Source organism: Pantherophis guttatus, chromosome 2 (genome assembly GCF_059756535.1).
Source record: "Pantherophis guttatus breed Tessera chromosome 2, ASM5975653v1, whole genome shotgun sequence".
Classification (NCBI taxonomy): domain Eukaryota; kingdom Metazoa; phylum Chordata; class Lepidosauria; order Squamata; family Colubridae; genus Pantherophis; species Pantherophis guttatus.
In genome coordinates this window covers 143030977-143054291 of record NC_142064.1, presented here as the reverse complement: position 1 = coordinate 143054291, position 23315 = coordinate 143030977, and the positions used below count along the sequence as shown (strand labels likewise).

The 23315-nt window shown below is 43.2% G+C and overlaps 1 protein-coding gene across 4 annotated transcripts in view; it reads right to left on the bottom strand.

Moving 5' to 3' along the window:
- STXBP4 (syntaxin binding protein 4) overlaps window positions 1-23315 on the bottom strand; it is a 101427-nt gene that overhangs the window by 65132 nt on the left and 12980 nt on the right. For all 4 annotated transcript variants that reach the window (XM_087886942.1, XM_087886943.1, XM_087886941.1 and 1 more), the window contains 6 exons: window positions 22929-23008; window positions 19443-19563; window positions 16572-16704; window positions 9412-9518; window positions 8403-8589; window positions 4150-4228 (listed from right to left, as the gene is read on the bottom strand). In XM_087886942.1, coding sequence (XP_087743068.1) covers window positions 4150-4228; window positions 8403-8589; window positions 9412-9518; window positions 16572-16704; window positions 19443-19563; window positions 22929-23008 — 707 coding nt within the window. The remainder of the gene's footprint in view (window positions 1-4149; window positions 4229-8402; window positions 8590-9411; window positions 9519-16571; window positions 16705-19442; window positions 19564-22928; window positions 23009-23315) is intronic.

The window sequence follows — 23315 nt, the reverse complement described above, 5'->3', positions numbered from 1 at the left end:
AAGAATAGGTGAAGCTAAAACGGCTTTCTCGTTCATCCTGGTGTCAGGAGAAGCGGCTTGAGGGGCGCCCGAGCTTTTAAGATTTTAACCTGGGCTAATCGGGCGGGGGAAAGAAGTGCTCTAGTCTGCTTGTTCCAATGCCTTCGCGATAAGCCGGCAGAATCAAAACTCTTTTTTTCTTTCTTTCCCTCTCTCTCTCTCTCTCGGCGGCTTTGAACCCGTGGAATTGGGGGGGGGAGAGGGGGAATGTTATCAGCAACAAACAACAACAAAAAGTGTGTGTGAGAGGGGAGGTAGTGGTAAAGGCGGCAGACCGGGTTTTTTTCCCCCAAGCCAATCTCTTTCGCGGCGTATCCAGCCCAACCCCATTCAGAAGAAAGGCTGCAGCCGGAAAGAAACGGGGGGAAAGACATCTGCACCTTTTGTTACATACACACACACACGAAACCCACAGTTTTCTGGCCTCTCGCGCAGATCTGTTGTGGGGTGGGGTGGGTGGGAGCCACATAATTCCGGGAGGCGAAAAGGGGCGCAGGGATATTTCCAGAAATGAGCGAAATAATGCAATCCACGCAGCGACGCCCATATTCTCCCGTTCAGATTCTACCTCTGGCTGAGAGAAAACTGCCTTGAAAGTTTCTCTGCCCCCCCCCACCCTTTAAACCCAAGACCCTGCCTCGTTTGCAGACTAGAGCACTTCTTTCCCCCGCCCGATTAGCCCAGGTTAAAATCTTAAAAGCTCGGGCGCCCCTCAAGCCACTTCTCCCGACACCGGGATGAACGAGAAAGCCGTTTTAGCTTCACCTATTCTTCCACACACACACCTCCACCCCGGAAGGTAACTTAGTGCTGCTCCAGGATGTTCGCTTCGGGCTCCTTCAAATTGCTGCCGGGCGGTTCTTCCCGTTGGGGCGATGGTGGGTGGCTGCGAGCCTGGAAGAGGTGGTGAAATGCAGAGCAATACCTCATGGGGAAGGAGTTCGCCGTGGCTCCCGCAGTCCAAGCGACGCCAATCGCTGCCACCCACCATCGCCCCAACGGGAAGAACCGCTTCCAAGGAGCCCGAAGCGAACATCCTGGAGCAGCACGGGCCGGCCCGGAGGCTTAAACCCCGGGAGCCCAGGTGCCGAATCCCGCACAGCAGAAAAGACATGACAGCCGGTGCCCAGTTCCTTCTGCAGCCGTCTGGATCGGCGCCAAGCCAGGAAAGTGCGCTGCGCACTCCCACCCTTCGCCTGCGAGCCCGGGTGCCGATCCGCTTGGACTGCGGGAGCCACGGCGGTGCTGGCCAGGCTGGGTCTGGTGCGGCGGGCGGAGATGAAGGAACAGCCTCGGCGGCAGCGGCAGCAGCAATTACAACCGGAAAAGCCATGGGGAAAGGAGGACGAGGAAGATCTGGCAAGACGGTGCGAGCACTTCATGGCTCCTCCGGTGAGCGGATTGCGAGAGCTGTGCGACTGGGGCGGAGACATGCGAAGTCGCATGGAGCTTCTCATAATGGAGACGCAGAGCCAGGTGTGCAAGGCGCTGGCCCAGGTCGATCGCGGTGCCACTTTCACCGTGGCCCTCCTTGGAATCGCCTTGGAATGCTGGAACCAGCTGGTTGCTGCGCGGAGCTTCCCCCAGGCATCCAGGGAGATATTACCGACGCTCTGACTTCCCCAGACCGGTGGAGCTCGCCATCAGTGGGGGTCAGCTGGGGAAGTCGGAGCGTCGGTAATACCCCCTAGATGCCTGGGAGAAGCTCCGCTCAGCAGCCAGCTGGTTCCAGCATTCAGCAGCATGCAGCCTTGACTAGATTGGCACAGCTTTCTGTCAATGTTGTCGGCGCTCCCGTAGCGTTATCAGTCAGTGCCAGCAACTCAGATTCATGAAGCTGTGCGGATCTCGACAAGGCTGCATGGGTGAAGGAAAAAAACCTGGTACAAAATAGCCCTCTTGCCACTACACGTAGCGTAGCCCATTACCTTTCTCTACAGTACAGCAACAATACATACAGTATAGCATACAAATATAACAGTCAAGACCCCATCATGGCTCCACCAGCAAGAAGAAAGAAATATGAAGCCAGTTTTAAACTTAAAGTTGTAAACTTTGCCATGGAACATAATAACTGTGCTGCTGCAAGACAATATGGAGTAACAGAAAAGATGGTTCGGGACTGGAAAGCAAATGTAAAAGTGTTAAAGAGTATGCCAAGGGGTAAGTGTGCATTAAGAAGAGGCACCCCACATTGGCCAGAACTCGAAAAACATGTAGCAGACATGGTGAATGAGCATCGCCAAAATGGTTATGTAGTGACACGAAATAAAATACGTTTGTTTGCACTTCAGTGGGCCAAATCTAACCCAGATCACAGCAACAGATTTAAGGCCACTGTATCCTGGTGTACTAGATTCTTGGAAAGGCATAAGCATTTGAATTAAAATTACCATATTGAAATCAAATCTGATGTTTTTTTATTTTTATTTGGTGTGCGTTGGAAGAGGGGTCGTCTTATACGGCGAGTATAGCCCAAACCCTATATTTTAACAGGAAAAGTAGGGGGTCGTCTTATACCCCCAGTCGTCTTATACGCCGGAAAATACGGTAAATGTCATACTATGACAGAAACACATGGCTTGTACCTGTGATACATTTTTTTAACAAGACATAGGAGACCGATTGGTTGTGAATATACTTATGAAAATCATCCCTATGGCAATTATTTTGTCCTGAAAAAAACTCTTTTGGCAAATCACTTATTTTTCAAAATCACAATAACCCCATGACGCAAGGCTTCAAAATACTATATGTTGTCTTATAATTTCAATTTCCACCCAGCATCAGCACTGACATGACATAGGGAGGGCCTCTTAATATGTTATTCTTCCCGATACAGATCTGGAGTAACACAGGGCCTGGGAAATTTGCAACCTTTAATAATTTGCATCCTTGTTCTTCCCTTCACTAAAGAGATGTTTGTGAATGAAAGCCAGCGATCTGCTTCAAGCTTTCCAAAGACTGAGATATGATCCAAGGAGATTCTGTTCCTCTTTCAAAATAGCTGTATCACAAACTGTCCTTAAATTTTTCCTTGTTTTAAAATAGGTGGTCACACAAGTAGGAGAGGAGGGAGCTACTGTTCAAAAAACAGATATCAGAAATAACTTGGGTATTTACAGTATATATATTGTCATTTCAACTTCTAAAATGGATAAATTTTTACTGGGACATTGATGAATGTGTGTGTGTGTGTGTGTGTGTGTGTGTGTGTGTGTGTGTGTATACCGTGTTTCCTGGAAAAAATGACCCTGTCTTATATTTTTTTGAACCCTGAAATAAGCGCTTGGCAAGATGGGGCTCCTCTTGCAGTCTTATCTGATTTCCAGCTCTGTCTCCCTAACCCTAACCAGACCAGCTGTGCATGCATTTAAATATTTTCGGGGAGGTCCTGTTTTCGGGGAAACAGTGTGTGTGTGTGTGTGTGTGTGTGTGTGTGTGTGTGTGTGTGTGTATCTATATCTATATATACACATACACATACATACATACATATGTGTGTGTGCGTGTATGTACGGTACAACTCATATATATATATGTGTGTATGTGTGTACAGTATATACATATGTATATGTGTGTGTGTATACACACACAGAGTGATATATATATATATATACAGAGAGAGAGAGAGAGAGAGATGGAGAGAGGGAGGATCGTATTGGTTGGAAACATGTGGAAGAGGCCTTCATCCTGCCTTATATTTACATCCTTATATATATATTTTCATCATGGAACTTAAAGCAGCATATATGGTTTCCTAGAACCATTCTTATCCATACTCTGAACACAAAGGTCTACTTGCTTCACCTAAGTCTTTGCAGCTTCCCTGTATAGTACCCTGAGATTTACAACTACAAACTCTCTGTTTAAGTGCCATACAACAGCTATACTATACAAGCAAATGTTACAAACAAGGACAATCAACTTTTATTTGGTTGTCACTGAAAAAGATACCTCAACAATTCATTCATTTCAGTTTTTCATTAACATTGTCAAAGAAAAGGCCCACATACTGTTTTTTTTTAAAGAAAAGGAAACAAATTACATATTACTTATGTGAAAAGTAGTAATAACAAAGAGAGGGTGAACAAACGCATAAGTATTTACCCCCAGCTGATACATCAATGGAACTGTTGTCTGTACAAAATGCAGAAAATTGCTCTCCTTTCTTGAATTCAGTTTTCAACTGTGAAAGAAAAACATAAAAATTAGGAAGTACTATTTATTAAAGTAGGTTGGGTCCCAGACTAAATACTGATGTCAAGTTTTTATTAACCAAATTATTAGTCTATTATGGAGAAAAACGTGCTTACATTTTGCCAAACATCCAAGAAGTTTATTGTAACAACTATTAAGGCGTGCCAAATAATACTTTTACCATAGTAATCTTAGTCCATAGAATAAAGATTAGCAGAACCTTTCAATAGTATTGATTTTTCCCTCTCAAACAGGATTAGAACAAGTGGGTATTTCTGCAAATGTTTTTAATCTAAAGTTATGATGTGGCCCCAAAGAAGGGGCAGAGTAAGTATAGAGCAAACTACAAACAACTTTATCAGAAGCCTGTGACAATCAATGATAACCAAGTCAATCAAATCAAGAGCCACAAAATCAAGAGCTGCATTGGACACAGGAACAAGTATAAGTATTTCAGGATTTGTAACATGGTAGTCTTCACTGAGGGATCCTAGTTAAAGAACACATCAACCTGTCAGATGCTATGTTGAAAAACATTTTCAGTCAATTTACTATATGATACTGATTCTTCCACTGCTTTTCAATCTGAACTAGTTCGTATAATTTTTCCCTTGGTTATTTCACACAGAGAATGCCTGAAAGATAATTTTGAGTATCAGTGATCCAAAACACACTGAATATAATTCATTGGCCCCCCTCCCAAATATGTGCATAAAGAACTCTGCATTAAGTAATCTACAACTTGCCAAATGAAGGCATTTCTAAGTAAACTTATAGCACTGAGGATTTCATTGTTTCATGAAATTTCTTAACAAGCTAGAAATTATTAATACCATTAAAAATAGACATCACCAGTTTCTACATTATTTATGCAAATTTTATTAAAACTGCATGGCAGTGGTTTAGAAACACTGAAGGCAGAATTTCTCAAATATAGCTTTAAAAATCTGTAGAACATCCATTCTGCTTTCTCTCCACTTCTGTTCTCTCCTTTGGTGGTGGTGTTTATGTACATGATTGTACATTTATTTAATGTACAAGCGTATTGTAGCTTCCAACAATTCAATAGGTCTCAATTGCTGGATTTTGGATTCTAATTAGAATTATAGTCTAACCTAGGGCAAGTCCCTTCTCAGTCTGTACCAAAAAGAAACCTTTTCTAAGGTTTTGTATAACCACATTATTCTGGGTATGAAATTTCTCTGAGAAATGCAGCATGCTTTTAGTTGAGTGTTTATTTCAAAGAGAAGCATGGTTTTTGTGCACTACTTTTTTTTTCCAGGAGGCCTTGATGCAATCATGTTCTATTCATAAATAGGTTTCTCCATAAAGGAAGTATGCTGATAATGGAGAAACCAGCCCACATCTCCTAGGACAGTGATGGCTAACCTTTTTGCCATTGTGTGCCAGGAGGGGGGGGGGGGCGGGGGAGGGTCGTGTGTGCACGTGCTCACGCGCATGTGTGTGCAACCCCCTCCCCCTCTCCCCCACTCCTGGCACATGATGGCCTGGTAGGCCCGTTTTTCTTTCTTACCTGGTTCCAAATCCTCTCTGTGTATCTGGGAACGGCGAAAACAGCCTTTCCCACTCCCTTGGAGGCCCTACGGAGGCTGAAAGGGCCCATTTCCCAACTCTCGGTCAGGAAGTGACATTTTTTGCTGTCCCCAGCCTCCAGAACCTCTCTAGGAGTCTGTAGGAGCCTCTCTAGAAGTCTGTAGGAGCCTCTCTAGGAGTCTCTGGAGGCTGGGGACAGGAAAAAACGTCACTTCCTGTCCCACCGGGAGTGGGGAAATGGGCCCTTTCAGCCTCCGTAGGGCCTCCAAGGGAGTGGGAAAGGCTGTTTTCGCCGTTCCCAGATACACAGAGAGGATCTGGAGCCAGGTAAGAAAGAAAAACGGGCCTTCCCCACCCCGCCCCCAGGCCCTCCAGAGGCAGGAAACAGCCTGTTTCCCTACTTCTGGTAGGCCCAGAAGGCCCGAAAATCAGCTGGCCAGCGCACGCATGCACCCCAGAGCTGAGCTGGCGTGCCCACTAATATGGCTCCGCGTGCCACCTGTGGCACGCGTGCCATAGGTTCGCCATCACGGTCCTAGGACATATACTCCCCTTAGGCTATTTAAAAATATTTCTTCTGCATTAAATATCTGTCTAGAGGAGAAGTGTCATCTAATTTAACAGCAAATATAGACAATCAATTATTTTGAATACTAATAATCTTCTCAGACTAAGGCTGCTTCCTATAGCTTAAGAATAAATGAAAATGATTTTTTTCCTCAAAAGAAAGAGTGATGTTTTTCAGAGATGTATTTCTTTTCATAAAGCAAATTAAAGTGGGTAAATATGAATCCACTTTGTGCAGAAAAATTCAGGCTGCCATGTTGTTCATCCAAAACAGCCTTCTCCAGCCTGGTGCACTGTGATATGTTGAATTTATACCCTACGTAATATCCAAGAAATATGATAAAAAGCATGCCTGCTGGGAGCTGAAAGGCAACATATACAGAGGACATAAGATTGGAGAGAGTCAAGCCAACTAGAACAAGTTATTTCTTTGAGTTGTGCCATGTACAAGCCAGGAGTTCAAAGAAATTATTTGTGATAGTACTAATTAGTAGATAACCAGATGCTTTAAGTTAAAGATGTATAATTTACCAAGCTCATTAGGTTTTTGATACTCATACTCTCCTCAGCAATAGCAATGGCCATGTACAGAATTTCTTTAAACTGAATGCTTTATGCATAAGAAAAAAAGAGTACAACAGAAGTAGCAATCTGGTGAAACTAAACATGACACCCAGTCCTATTCAGCTGGCAATAATGAGCTTGCTCTTAAATAGTTTATTTTCTCTTTGATTACTTAACTTCTTGTTTTTCTTGTTTCTTCTTTGCAGAAAGTATGCATTATTATGTTAGCGTGCATAATTTTAAACTGCAAATTGCCTTAAAAGTGCGGGAAAGTAGACAGATAATCAATAAACAGTGGATGTTTGCAAACAAACTGCTTCTCATGTAATACTTATGCCTCATTCATAAAACTTTACAGGGAGTCCAAACTTTGTTACCTTGCAATCAGTAATCCCACCTTCTTTTCTTATGACTTCATTTATTTTTTTTTCCAATTAACTATTACCGTAGCAATCACTGAGAGTCGAATGGCATATAATTTTTAAAATAACTGAAAAAAAAATCGCTTCCATCTAGAACAGCGGTTCCCGATCTTTCTGGCTTTGCGGATTGGTGGCTGCGGGGGCAAAGGGATGGTTTCATGTGTTTGCCCACCGTTCAAATGGCTCAGTTCCCAAGTGGCGGCAGGGGGAGGGGATGGTTTTGCACGTGCATGCCACATATGCAAATGCAGCTCACACGTTTGCCCAGAAGACCCAAAAGAATTGTCTTTAAAGTCTTGCCAAGGAATTGTCTTATGCAAATAAATGCTCACTTACTGCTCTATATTTGGAAATATTTGGGTATGCCCTTACAGAAGACAATAGTCACTTCTAAATTCATAAAAATAGTCAATGCATAAACAACATTGCAAGAAAAGAGCCCTGGTGGCGCAGCAGACTAAAGCACTGTTATTAACATCAGCTGCCTGCAATTACTGCAAGTTCGAATCTCACCAGGCTCAAGGTTGACTCAGCCTTCCATCCTTTCTAAGGTAGGTTAAATGAGGACCCAGTTTGTGGGGGCAATAAGCTGACTTTGTATAAATATACAAAAGTATGAAGGCTATTGCTTAACGCATTGTAAGCCGCTCTGAGTCTCCGGAGAAGGGCGGCATATAAATCAAATTAAAAAAAAAAAAAAGAAATCTGATTTTATGTATTTTTTTAAAATTACATTTGATTGGGGTCATGTATTTTGCAAAATTAGACCGTAAAGTTCTCTTTGAAATGAGGTCAACTCCTGGTGACTCCATAGTTATGGCTGAGCAGATTGTTTGACACAGCTATCCTCCAAGATTTTTAAAATTATTGTTCCTCGAGATTAGTTTACAGCCTTATTTCCTAATGGTTTCTCATCAAAGTACTAAGTAAGTCTCCCTGCTCAGGTTTTTGAGATCAGCCAGGATCTATTAGGTATTGCTTCAGTAAAATGATTTCACTCAAAGCATAGCGATTTTTAAAGGAAAGCAAAAATTTTGTCTGACAAATTAAACTTGCCATATCAAGGACAGATTTCTCGGCAGCAACATTCTCATTAGAAGACAATGTTGGACTGAGGCTGGGTAGATCATTCTGTAGTCCACATCTCTCTGAATTTAGCAGATTGGAGAATGGATGCATATTTTCCACTTCATCAGAACCAGAATCATGTCGAATGAAAGTTATCTCCCAAGAGGTATTTGATCTAAATGAATGAAAAAGATGGTAAACTGGTATCATATGCTGATTCCTTCCAAGTAAAAAAGATGGAACAAATTCAAGGGAACAAATTCAATAAGATTAAAATTTATTACACTGTTTTTACTGGCTTTTGACGTAAGAGGTGAATACAGGTAATCCTTGATTTACAAGTTTGTTTAATGACTATTCAAAGTTACAACAGCAATGAAAAAAATGATTTATGGCCTTTTTCCACACTTATGACCATGGTCATATGATCAAAATTTAGATGCTTGGCAACTGACTCATATTTATGATGTTGCAATATCCTGGGGTCATGTGATCATATTTTGCGACCTTCTGATACGCAAAGTCAATGGGGGAAGCCAGGTTCACTTAACAACCATGTTACTAATTTAACAATTGCAATGACTGACTTAACAAATGTGGCAAGAAAGGTCATAAAATGGGGCAAAACTCACTTAACAAATGTCTCACTTAGCAACATAAATGCTGGGCTACATTGTGGTCATAAGTCAAGGACTACCTGTAGTTCAGTTGTGAAGACCTTAATTTTTTTAACGTTCTGTGACTCAGGCAATGTTTAAAAACGAAGACAATTCATCTGGTATGATCAAAATACATTCAGCACAATTCAATGAAGCCCCCAATGAAATCCATTCATACACTTTAATTTCCTATGGTTACTTACAAAATTATCACATACACACACACATTTTCAGAAGCACGTGTCCAAAACTCTTTTTGACAATTTTAAGAGAGCTAAATACATAAACATAATCTGAAAATGAATGTTGAGATGCTTGGTTTTATAACAAATGGTTACCTCGGCTGTGTTTGGTTGATTAGATTTCTTGCCTCTTCATAGGTGATTCCAATCAATGATTCCCCATTAACAGATACAAGCTGGTCACCAGGTCTCAATCGACCATCCTAACAAGAATAATGAGGACAGGGTTTCACACTGATTTTTACCATCAGTTCAAACAGCTTAATGAAAACTTCTATAAATCTATTAACTGTGTAACTGGGAAACCAAGTTACCAGTCAGATTGAAGAAGGGTGAAACGGCAGGGGAGGGCAGCTAAACACAAGGGAAGTTGCCTTAACAGCCAATTTTTCACTTTTTTTCTCTGTTCCATGCTCACATTCCCAAAGCATTCTCTTTTAACTTGTTAACCCTGGGTAGGTATTCCCAATAAACTGTGGCATGGAGAAAGAACTTAATAACAAGCCATCATGTAAGAGAGTGAGCCAGGTTGGTTAGCGGTTAAGGTCCTGGCCTGGAAACCAGGAGACTGAGTTCTAATTCTGTTTTAGGCATGAAAGCTAAAAGTAACTCTCACTCCATCCCACTTCACTGGCTTGTTGTTGTGGGGAAAATAGGAAATAGGAAGGAGTATGTTTGTTACTTTGAGTTACTTATAACAGGGGTCCCCAATCCATGAGCTGCAGCCCACTACTGTGCCGTGACCGGTTTGGAATTGGGACCATGTGAGTGGTAGGCTGGCACTTGTGCATGCAGCTCTAGACGTGTGAGTGGCAGGCTGGCACGTGTGAGCACATCTCGACTTGCGCAAGTGATGAGCCGGAGTGCGCATGCACGTAAAAACCAGCTAACTACTTGCACGGGCCAGTTCTCCTCTTCCCCCCTGCTAGGCCGCCAAGCCATAAAGGTTGGGGACTGCTGACTTATAAAGCAGGGGTTCCCAACTTTTTTGGTTCCATGGACTAGCAGCAGCAGCTTTGGCAGTTTCTGCGGTGGGGGAAATGTTTTGCGCACACAACGTAAATCCAGCACATGCTCAAATGAAGCTTTGTGCACTCACCTATTGCTTTGGTGGCCCAGTTCCCAACAGGCCACAGCCCAGGGGTCAGAGACCCCTGTTATAAAGTAATAAAGGTGGGATAAAAATCTAATAAATAATATAACATGCCCTCTGGTAGTAAAGTAGCAAAAATGTTTTTAAAAAGCAATTCATATAATGAAACTAATATTGTTTCATCTCTGAGCAATTGGGACTTGTTGTCCAAATAAGCCCACTGCCCACTCCAAAGACTTAGCTGTTTTGCAATATATAAACTAACATTTATATATTGCACCCCGCCGCTGCACCCCTGCGGTGGGGTGCAGCGGTTAGAAAGTCAAGTCGAAGGAGCGAGTGGTCAGACCATGACAAGGGTTCGATGACTATATCCCCTGTATCAAGACCACTCGACCACTGACCAGAGATAAAAACTAAGTCCAGAGTGTGCCCACCCGAGTGAGTAGGGCCATGAATTAACTGAGTCAGGTCCATGGCCGTCATGGAAGCCATGAACTCCCGAGCCACCTCAGACGTTTCACCGATAGATGGCAGGTTGAAATCCCCCATGACCAAAAGTCTGGGGGTATCAACCGCCACCTTGGCTATGACGTTAAGCAGCTCAGGCAGGGTCGTTGCCACGCGGCAGGGAGCCAGGTACGTGATCAACAAACCCATCTGCACTCCACGGCCCCACTTCACAAGAAGTGATTCACATCCAGCTATCTGTGGAACAGTGGTCTCCCTCGGATCAAGACCTCCCTTTATGATAACCGCCACCCCCTCCCACCCCTGCCCTGAGCTCTCGGCTGGTGGAATGCGCGGAAGCCTGGTGGGCACATATCTATGAGGGGAACTCCCCCCTCCTGGCCCAACCAGGTCTCCGTAATGCCTGCCAAGTCCACTCCCCCCTCCTGGATAAGATCACAGATGAGGGGGGCTTTATTTACCACAGACCTGGCATTGCACAACAACAGCCGAAGGCTCGGGCCCTGAGAGTCTGAACAGCCTGGGGAATGAGAAGGGCTATGGGGACCAGGGCGCGCCACTGCTCGAAGGTAGTGAGTGCACCCCGCTGCAGGGAGGCGGGACCGACTAGGTGGTTCCGCCCCAGGCGCCTGATGGATCCTGATAGGTTCCAGATGGAGCTTGGGCCAATTCCTGAGACTCTGGCTCATGACTCGGCTGAAGACCTGGTGGCCGCCTGGGACAGTGCGGCCGCCGGGGCTTTGGACCGCGTCGTGCCTTTGTGGCCTCTGACCTGGCACCGAACACACCTAGCTCCTTGGTTCTCCGAGGAGCTGAGGGAGATGAAGCGCTGGAAAAGACGCCTGGAGAGCGGTTGGAGGACCAGCCGTTCCGAATCCGACCGAATGCTGGTTAGGTCTTATATTAAGACCTAGTGGCGATAAAAGCGGCAAAATCTAGCTATTTTGCTGCCCTTATTGCGTCATCAGATAATCGCCCAGCCGCCCTGTTTAGGGTGACCCGCTCCCTCCTCCATCAGGGAGCGAGGGACGATCCCTTGCAGGGTCGAGCTGAGGATTTTGTGCAGTATCTGCATGACAAGATCGTTGATTCGGGAAGGCCTGGCCTCTGACTGGGTAAATCCAGACAGGATGACTGAGGCAGGTCTTGAGAGTGTTATCTGGGAGGAGTTCGATCCTGTGGCTCCTGAGGACGTGGACAGGATTCTGGGACGGCTGAACGCAACCACATGTTTATTGGACCCGTGTCCCTCCTGGTTGGTGCTGGCTTCCTGGGAGGTTACACAAGGCTGGCTCCAGAGGATTATTAACGCTTCCTTGAGTGAGGGTGTTCTGCCGGCCGCATTGAAAGAGGCGGTGGTGAGGCCCCTCCTGAAGAAGCCCTCTCTGGATCCGGCTGTTTTGGCTAATTATCGTCCAGTCTCCAACCTTCGTTTTATTGCGAAGGTTGTTGAGAGTGTGGTAGCGCGGCAGCTTCCACAGTACCTGGATGAAGCTGTCTATTTAGATCCGCTCCAGTCCGGTTTCAGGCCTGGACACAGCACGGAAACGGCATTGGACGCGTTGGTGGATGATCTCTGGAGGGCTCGGGATAGGGGTTGCTCCTCTATCCTGGTCCTGTTAGATCTCTCAGTGGCTTTTGATACCATCCACCATGGTATCATGTTGCGCCGGTTGGAGGGGTTGGGAGTGGGGGGCACCGTTTTGCAGTGGTTCTCCTCCTACCTCTCTGACCGGTCGCAATCTGTGTTGGCAGGGCGGCAGCGGTCGACCCCAAGGCGCCTTGTCTGTGGGGTGCCGCAAGGGTCGGTCCTCTCGCCCCTTCTGTTCAACATTTATGTGAAGCCGCAGGGTGAGATCATCCGTGGCTTTGGGGTGGAGTTCCATCAGTACGCTGATGACACTCAGCTGTACATCTCCACCCCAGGCCACCCCAACGATGCCCTTGAAGTGATGTCCCGGTGCCTGGAGGCCGTGCGGGCCTGGATGGGGAGAAACAGACTCTGACTCAACCCTTCCAAGACCGAGTGGCTGTGGCTTCCGGCGTCCCGATATAGCCAGCTGGTGCCATCGCTGGTTATTGGGGGCGAATCATTGGCCCTCATGGAAAGGGCTCGCAACTTAGGCATCCTCCTGGATACACGGCTGTCTTTAGAAGAGCATATGACAGCTGTGGCCAGGGGGGCTTTCTATCAGGTTCGCCTGATACGCCAGTTGTGTCCCTTTCTAGATCGGGACTCCCTACGCACGGTCACTCAAGCACTTGTCACTTCCCGTCTGGACTACTGCAATGCTCTCTACATGGGGCTCCCCTTGGGGTGCACCCTGAGGCTCCAGTTGGTCCAGAATGCGGCCGCGTGGGGGATTATGGGAGCGACGGGGCGCTCCCATGTGACACCTCTCCTGCACGAGCTGCACTGGCTTCCTGTGGTCTTCAGGGTGCGCTTCAAGGTGTTGGTGACCACCTTTAAAGCGCTCCATGGCTTAGGGTCGGGGTATTTACGAGACCGCCTTCTGCCGCCAATAGCCTCCCACCGGCCAGTACGCTCCCACAGAGAGGGACTCCTCAGGGTGCCGTCAGCCAGACAATGTCGGCTGGTGACCCCCAGGGGGAGAGCCTTCTCTGTGGCGGCACCTGCCCTCTGGAATGACCTACCCCCAGAGATACGCACGATACCAGACCTCCGGACTTTTCGTCGGGCCCTGAAAACACATCTTTTTCACCTAGCCGGACTGGCTTGATCCCATCCCTTCGATTTTAATTTGTAATTGGTTTTAACCCGGGTTGTTTTAAATGGATAGCCAAAATTATTTAATGTTTTTTGAAATTGCTTTTAAATTTTATATGTTATGTTTTACCACAGCTGTTCACCGCCCTGAGTCCTGTTGGAGAAGGGCAGTATACAAATAAAATAAAATAAATAAATAAATATAATAACATATGCAGAAAAAGGGAATGATAACAGAATTATATTTTCCCCTAAAGGGATGTAATGGAGCCTCCATTTTACTGATCTGAATGCATTAATTCTGCAGTATGCTTGATTACTCATAAAAAAGAACAAATAAACTTCTTACTCCCCTCTGAACTGTATTCTCCACCCAAAGAGATGATGTGAGAAATAACTCTCATCATTCTCTGGCACTGAAGGGCACTATGCTTACATCACATGGAAGGATAATCAAAGAAATCTCGCCATATTGCATATGTTTCTGAAAAAAATATGTACTCCATATATGTCTTGTTCTTTTAGAATCAGTTGTTTTGTCTATTGATTTAAAAGGAAGTAATACTCTTAATTCTCTGTAATAACAGACATCCAAAATACTGTTAGTTTCTCTTGAATAAGAAGCCAGACAGACTGTATTCGGTCTGGTGTGGGATATGTAAGGATACAGAAGTGGTACCAGCTTCTTGCTTTATGCCTTTAGAGAAGAAAATGAAATTAGAAACTCACCAAAGCTCAGAATAATGTTTTGTTTAGGCTTTCTCCACGCTTTTTAATCTATCCAGCATAGCTGGGGACCGCCTACAAATAATGTCCATGGGGTTTTTCATAAAAGTTGGTGGGGCATTTGAAGAGAAAATTAATATCAATCTCTTGGGGAACTGATTTGCTATTGTTATTATTTTTGCCTAAATAACAGCTCTGTAAGATCTGGGGTTAGCTTACATTAAATTACAGATGTTTAATTTTGTTATAGAATTAAGCCACAGATAGCCTGTGAGAATTTCTGTAGTAGTTAATCCAACCCTGAGCTTGATTAATTTATTATCAAAGGGATGGGAATAAAAACTCTGCTGTCAATGACTACCGCAGACATACAGTATTTCAGTGAACAAATTGATTCGAAAGATACAAAGATGATGGATGGACTTTTATATAAATAAATTCAGGAAGTTTTCACCAGCCTTCAGTCAGGGATCTGAAGTTAAAATCAGACTGAGGAAGGCTGGTTTACTGCTGGCTAGTTCTCAGGGTAGTACCAGAATTCTTTATTGTCAGCAAGGTACCATGTTGATAGTCTGGGGTTTCTATCTTAAAGAGATTCTATGTTGTGTGCATGCAGCACATAAGACCTTGCAAAAGAAATAAAGGAAATTATATCCACAAAGAGTAAAAAAAGGAATAACAGGAGTTGTGGGACTGTCACTATGAAACACTTGGAATGAAAGAAAGGTTCACAGAAAACAATGCAAGTACCTCTTGGAATGTAGATCAATGTCTATAATAAATCACTATTAGTATTTTTTAACTTTTTCCCCTCTAATAACATTCTGTATTCCTGTAGTCCATAAGATGCTACTTGGTTGCACCTTCTTAAACGTTGATTTATAACCCCAGCTACAGTATTATTGAGCACTTGCATTTAGATGGTTCTTTAAGATTCCTTTTGATTAGCTTTCTATTGCTAATACTCAATTGAGCGTTCTCTAGATATGTTGGGACTGCAACTTCCTGAATTTCCAAATAGCCTGGGAACTGCAATCTTGGTACATCTTGAATGCACCAAGTTGGGGAAGGCTGTGCTAATGCGTTATGATACAAGCAACAATGGTGACATCTTGTGGCAGTGACTGCAAATAGAACATCCTCTATTTGAATGTAACCAGTTGCAGACATAAGGCACATGAAAACAGATTATAGGAAATGCAGCCCAAAACATATGGAGTGCACCAGGTTGCCCAATTCTGGCACCAACTCTGAATCAGACTGATAGAAAAGATTATTTTCTTAATGTATTAAAAAAACGATATCCAGAGAGTTCTGCTTGCAGAGATCTGCAAATTTTGAAAATGGGGATTAATTTATCAACAGCTGTCTATATTCCTGCTGTAATAATGTGTAAATTAAACATATGTCAAGTGAAACTGTTAAATTCGGTTTGACTCATAATGAGTTCATGAGTTAGCTTGGCAATAACATGGAAGTGCTTTTGTCACTGCTTTCTTCCTTGATGTTTTTCAACTCCCCAGTCTCGCCCATAATAATCTAAAATTACCTAACAATCTCTCATCCAAGAATTATACAGGGCTGACCCTGCTTGGCTTTCTAGTACAGAAAAGATCAGCCTAGTGTTATCACCTGTGCCATATTTTAATGAGACATTTCAGGTGCTTGGATGTCATCCAGGTGACACAGAGAAATCAGTGCACACAATATCAAAATTAAGGGAATTTCAAGACGCTGATTAAGAATATTTCTTTTAAAAGCGCTGCATGAAACTTTAAAATACAAAATGCAATAGAACAAGAAACCTGAAAGCATCAAAGCAAACAGCACTTCATTGGTAAAACCTCTGCATTGAAGATGACTCTGCACTGACAGCTGACTGATCCCAGGCAGTTCCTGGATCAAAGCAGTCTATACTCCAGCTTTGATACATTCTTGTCTCAAATATCTGTCAGAACATCTAACATCAGAGGTGTCCACTGGATACTGTCAAAGTTATCAAGATGTTGACTATGGTACTGAGAATGAAGCTACGGTCATTTTTATTTGAGGAAGGCAAAATTCAGAGGGATCCAGCAATAAGTTTGCTGCTTCTCTAAATTAGAGGTTCATCTTAATTCTGAAAGAGTTCTAAAACATAGGCAGACACCAATCAATGACACTCCCATCCGTCTTGGGTCGCAAAGAGAAAAGCAGAGATAGAAACCCTCTTCCCCAACTCTTCTCTGCTTTCTCTACCTTATGACAGTCCCCTCCAGGAATAACTGCCAGAATATACACCAAGGGCCCTTCATTCTTGTCGATGCCTCCTACAATCTGCAGGCCCAGACCCGTTTCCTTGGAAACACTGATAATCTGAAATATGCTGTCACTAGAGAAAAAAAGAAACAAAGTTAGCTTTAAAAGGTCAGTGACTGGGAAACAAAACAAATAGGAAGAACACCTTGCAGCAAAATCTTTTGTTTTCTTACAGCCATGCTTTGATGCCTGTTATGCTTACAAATATTAAGCAGGAGATCCCATCCCCACCCCCCACCCCTGGTCACTCTCCTCTAAAAAGAACAGGAAAGTTGAATCAAGCAGTCATGTGCAAAATGGAAACTTTGGCATGGGGCCTCTTATACAATTCTGTTTCTGTGAAGACTATTTTTCCCCAGTTGGCTAAGACAGAATCTTAGGAATGTGGAATGTGATGAATGAATATACCATGTACTTGATTTAAATAAAAAAAAATTAAACTTAGTTTTTTATTCTAGGTCCTACAGCTTGCTATATCTGGAAGAATTTCTCTCTCTCTTTTTTTTCCATTTGCTTCATGGAATTTGAGGGTTAAAAAAAAGATTAAAAAAATGCTAGGAACCATAAGTAAAGTAGCAAATAAAAGACATTTATCTGGAACTGCCTCTTCTCCATTTTAATGTGCTGTTTCAGACAAGGCAATTGTATAACCAAACCCATGCCAGAATGCAACCTGTCTCTGGGCTCCATTAGACTATAAGGCATCGCTCTTAGATGAGCAGACGGAACATGAGGTTGCCTGGCAAAAGCACTTGGTCTGTCCTACTCCATCTAACAACACTGCCGTCTGCCAGGACTCAATGCCTGGCCTGAGGGACACTTCATGTGGAATCAGGCAAAACAGCATTTTATTTTTTACCTCAGGCAGCAAACGCCTTGGGGCAATGCCGATGTCTACATGTTTAAAAGCCAAGCTTTATCAATCTGCGTAGAACTTGGAAGTTTAATGATGAGCCAAGACCAGGGAAAACAGGCATTTTATATATTTCTGGCACCAACTCTGAACCAGACTGATAGAAAAGATCATTATCTTAATGTATTGAGGGGAAAAATAACCAGAGAGTTCTGCTTGCAGAGAGATCTGCAAATTTTGAAAATGGAGATTAATTGATCAACAGCTGTCTATATTCATACTGTAATAATATGCCAATTAAACATATGTCAAGTTAAACTCTTAAGTTTGATTTGACTCATAATAAGTTCATGAGTTATCTTGGCAATAACATGGAAGTGTTTTTGTCATTGCTGTCTTCCTTTCTTCTACAAGCCTAAAAGCTGGTGAGCCAAGATCAAGGAAAACAGGCATGTTATGTATTTCTCTGTCAACTCAATGATAGCATACTAAAGACATCAGGAAAATAACCTGTGGTTCATAATATAAGCATAATGAAACCTGACAGACAATAAAAAATTAAGGTTTGGACCCAGGAACCTTTTAAGGAAAAGGAGCAGGGATACAAAATTTTTAAATAATGCTGCTTTAAATTTAAAGATGAGAGCCAGTTCTGTCTAGTGGTTAAGGCACCAGTCTAGAAAGCAGGAGACTGCGAGTTCAATGTCTGCCTTCGCCATGAAAGTCAGCTAGGTGACTTTGGGTCAGTCATTCTCCCTTAGCCCACCCTACCCCACCGAGTTGTTGTTATGGGAAAAATAGGAGGAGGAAGATGTGTGGGATATGTTTGCTGCCATAAGTTATTTGCAAAAATAATAAATGCAACATAAGAATAAAATAAAATAAAAACTGGATCATAGGAGACAATTCTGTTTTGAGTGCTGGCAAGGCAACCACTTCCAACCAGGCTGTTTTAAGATGCTGTCCCCATAGCATGGCAGTCACAGAGGCCAAGCTTAGAACCCAGAAGGGTTCCTGCTGTTGGGCGATTTTCACTTCATAATTTCAGAAATGTATATGTCCGGGATCAGTAACTACGACAGAAAATGTGCAGGCTGGGTGGCCTTGCAGTTGTCTCCTGGATATGTATCTGCTTGCCACTGAACAAAGTTGGGAGTTTTACTTGGGCCCATGAAAAAAAAGCACAGTTGCTAAGCAACTGTGACCACATCATTACTTCTTTTCCACGTTTTGAAAAATGGGGACAGGCAAAGTTTTTCCTCATCTACAAAGGATTATAGGTGAGAGCTCCCAGCCTGTGGTGTCTCTAAACCCTCAGAATCTACTCAGAGAATGACAAGGGTTTGGGGGGGGGGGGGTTGGTTGTTTTTTAAAAAAGAAAAAAAGCAAATCAAGAAAGGCCTTGGGGAAGTGTCAGGATGCATCCTCAGGGTCTCAAGTTTAAAGGATTTGGAGCAGGTCACAGCAAAAGCCTGACAGTACTGGATGGAAAAATGTGTATGGAGATTCATAATCATCTGGGTCATGGTTGTCCTTTGAGCTTTTTCCAAAAGGCAACTGAACCTTCTTGTTTTTTTTTCTTTAAAAACATTTCCCTTCTCATCCAAGAGGCTTCTTCAGTTCTGTTGAATGAGTTCAAAGGATTATCTCTGAACTGACATAGGACAAGATCCTATGCTCCTTAAAAACCGAGACCATTTAAGAAAAATAATTGCAAGCAAAGTACAGAAAATGGCAGCAGAGCTTGGCTATGCTTAGCATTTTTCATGCAGAGAAACAGCATATAAACCAAAAATTGAAACCCAGGCCCTTTTGAGGACCATCTGTCAGTATTGACAGCTCACAATCTTAGGTTAAAAGGGTAGGCTTTGGAAACGATAATGTTCCTGTGCTTAATTTAAGACAGCATCCTGTCTTTTCCACAAACGGTCCATGAAAAACAAACTTCACATAGTTACTTTGTGATGGCTTGAAGGGAAGTTACCGCCACAGGCCTTCCCGGGAGGTTTGTGACAGCGTCCTTTGGATGAAATAGTGAAGGACTCACTGAAGATGCTCCTGAAGAAAAGCTATCAACACCTTTGCGGGGAGAAAAAAAAAAGAGTAAAGGAAACAAAAAATGATATCTACTACAGCAAGCAACTGCTCAACACCACTTCTATTATTTTAAAGTAGGGGTGAAGAATCAGGTCCAATCCAAAGGTCACAATGCTCTGTTAGGTGCATCTTAAGTGAGTTCACCTGACATCAAGAAAAGGAAGAGACTGGCAATTCCAAATGTAACCAAATCTAATTTCAAACATCTTTTATAGCAGGGGAGTCCAACTTTGGCAACTTTAAGACCTGTGGACTTCAATTTCCAGAATTCCCCAGCCAGCATAAATAGCTGGCTAGGGAATTCTGGGAGTTGAAGTCCACAAATCTTAAAGTTGCCACAGTTGGACACTCATGTATTACAGCCTCAGGAACAACCTCCAATTGCATCCCTAATTCTCCCAATTTGGAAGCATAATTACTTGCCTTTTAAATGGAAATATTTAGAAATTGTAGTCTAAGTGCTAAAGTTGAATTAAGCAAACAAAGCTCACTCTGTCAATTAAAAGAAAGTGAAGCATTTCCCGATCTCAACCATTTGTATAATTGCCCCCCTCCCCCCACTATGCCATTATCCAGTCCATTTATGTCTGGGCCTTTTCTTTGTTTCCATCACTTATTTCCAATTACTTAGAAAGGCTGATACCTTCACGGGAATGGGACAACTTGCCACAGTCAACTCACTGCGGTTAACTCATGACGGCCAACTCACTGCAGGACAATTTGCCATGGCCAACTTGCCCTGAGACAACTCGCTGCAGGGCAGTTTAATAATTCTATTTAATTATTTAAAATAAATAAAAATTATTTTAATTTTTGACATTCACATTTCATTCTGCCCCCTCCTTTTGCATCCTTTCTTTAATGATTCTATTCCACCATTTCTTTGGTATTAGTGTAACTCTTGTCACACAGTGAGTTGTCCTGTGGTGAGATGGCCATGGCAAGTTGTCCTCCAGCGAGTTGGCTGTGGCGAATTGTCATAGACCCGACTTGACAATTCGCCACAGCTGCTCATGTATTGTTTTTCTCTTAAGGCATTTGTCTTCAGCATGGGTGGGAATGGAATGAAGAAAGGGGAAAACCTGCAGTTGGAAGCATGAGAAACATCGTTCCCCACCATCCTCCATATACAAAGATGCAGATTACCATAAAATATGGGCAAAAGCATGGGCAATTTGGAACAACTTGCTTAACATTAAATTCATACAGAGGGCTATTTTTTGACTGTCCAGTACTGTATTTTTTAGAGTATAAGATGCACCTCCCCCGCCCTAAAAGTTGGTGGAAATGCCTATGCGTCTTATACAGCGAATATTGCCGAAGCCCCGCCTACCCACTGGCCATTTTCAGCCTCCGCACACTTCATTTTAGATCCGTTACAGGCTGCGAGGATCGCCACAGCACATCGCCACTGATTGCTGCCTCCGCGCGTCGTGTTTTCGACTTCCATGTGTTGCGTTTTTGGCCTCCACATGTTCCATTTTTGGCCTCTGCGTGTCATGTTTTTGGCCCGTTCCAGGTGGTGGGGATCGTGGTGGCAGCGATTGCCGCTGCCTGGAATGGGTCAAAAACAGGGCATGCAGAGGGCGAAAACGTGATGCGCGGAGACAGCGATTGGCGACAATGTGCTATGGCGATCCCGGCAGCCTGGAACGGGTCTAAAACAGAGCGTGAAGAGGCCAAAAACGCGATGGGCGGAGGTGGTGATGGGCTGTGGCGATCCCTGCAGCCTGGAACAGCTGATTGGCAGTATTCTGGGAGGCCAATCCAACCGCTAATCAGCTGCTTGTGCTGAATCAGGCTGTGATAACGTGCTGAAGCTGACCAGGCTGTTTGCTGCAAGGACACAAGCCAGATGAATACCAATGGATGCTGGTAGACAGAGACAGAGGTTTTTTTCCTTGTTTTCCTCCCAAAAAACTAATGTGTGTCTTATACTCCAGAGCGTCTTAAACTCCAAAAAATACGGTAAATGTCTGAATTCAAGTTAAAACTAAGACACCTCATTATAGGTAGTTCTCAACTTACAACCATTTATTTAATGACCATTCAAAGTTACAAGGGCACTGAAAAAAGTGACTTACGACTGGCCTTTGCACTTATGACCAGTCACGTGATCAAAATTCTGGTATTTGGCAACTGGCAGGTATTTATGATGATTGCAGTGCCCTGGCAATTTGTGACCTTCCTAGCCAGCTTTCAAAAAAGCAGTCAATGGGGGAAGCTGGATTCGCTTAACAGCTGCATGACTCACTTAATGACAGCAGCAAAAAGGTCGTAAAATCGGGTCCAGCTCATTTAACAACTGCCCTCCTTAGCAATGGAAATTTTGTTCCTAATTGTACTTGTAAGTTGAGTACTGAAAGTAGTACTTTCATCTACGAATGTTCTCAGACTAAATTGTCTACCAATTAGGGCAGAAATGGCTCCCCAATAAAACAGACAGACTTATAATTTAACACTGCTGGACTAGGGCTGGGGAAACCTCATTTCAAATCACCATTCAGTCATAAAGCTCAACCTACCCTACCTCACGGTGAAGGAAAACAGGATGTGAGAAAAATCATCCTACCGTGAGCTCCTTGGGAAAAAGGAAAAGGGCAAATGTAATTTAACTACAACAAGCTGATAGGCCCCAAACCATCCTTTACAATGAATAGCAATCTGCTCTGTTCAGCCGCTTATAATATGTAAGTACTTCAAACTCTAATCTTCTATTCACATGGGCAATAAATAAACCTGCAAGCACTTTGACAAAATAGAAGTTAGCAACAATTAAGTTATTTTCCTTTTAAACACTAAGCCAGAAACTGTTTCCTATATTACAGTGCAAGGCCCTGCATAGGCTTTAATTGATTGGAATTGACACATGACATGGTAACCTATGTGTAATATGGGATTCTGGGGCCTGAAACAGTCCTGAACAGCTGGTTTACTAGTGTTTTTCCTCTCAATGTGGCACAATCATAACACAGCAATGTTAGCCAGTGATCGCCTGAGAATACAGTTAATTATTTACCTGGCACTTTGGAATTATAGGCTCAATATGTTCTCAAACCACCAAACATTTGGAAATGTACAAATGAAGCCCTAGGGGGCAGTATGACACTACTACTATACTGTTCAGTCTCATAAAGAAAAATATACCGTATATATAGAATTTTGATTGAACTGAAGTGTCCTTTCTGTCCATCAAACATCAGCCCATAAAATCTGGGTTAAAGGTCTATCTTCCAATTCGTGAAAGCATCTCTACCAACCTGAAATATTAATGGAGGCCATCAGGCCAAGAAGCATTCTCTACTGTTCTCTTATATTGCAGAGTGAAAACATAAGCAACCTCTTACCAGTTAGGAGCTGCGTTGGGGAATTCCTACTGGAGTTACTGTGTGAACTGTACTTCTCCATCAAGGCCAGAAATTCTTTCCTACAATAATATATATTTTTTTAAAAAAGTTGAAGATGCAATACATCATTTAATATCGCTTAGAATGTGTTGATCTGAGACCTTTCAAGAAATAGATATTTAGTTTATTTGCTGCTGCTGAGCTAAATCCTGGGGTTTGCTTTGTGTCTTATGCAGCAGTTAAGAAATGTACCAACATACATTCATATCCTATGGAAAGCAAGAATAATGGTATTAAAGATTAGACAATAGATAACTTAAATAAATTTTCTGTCAGATATTTCCATCATGTTTCAACTGCAGTTGCATAATTACAGGCTGGAAGTTG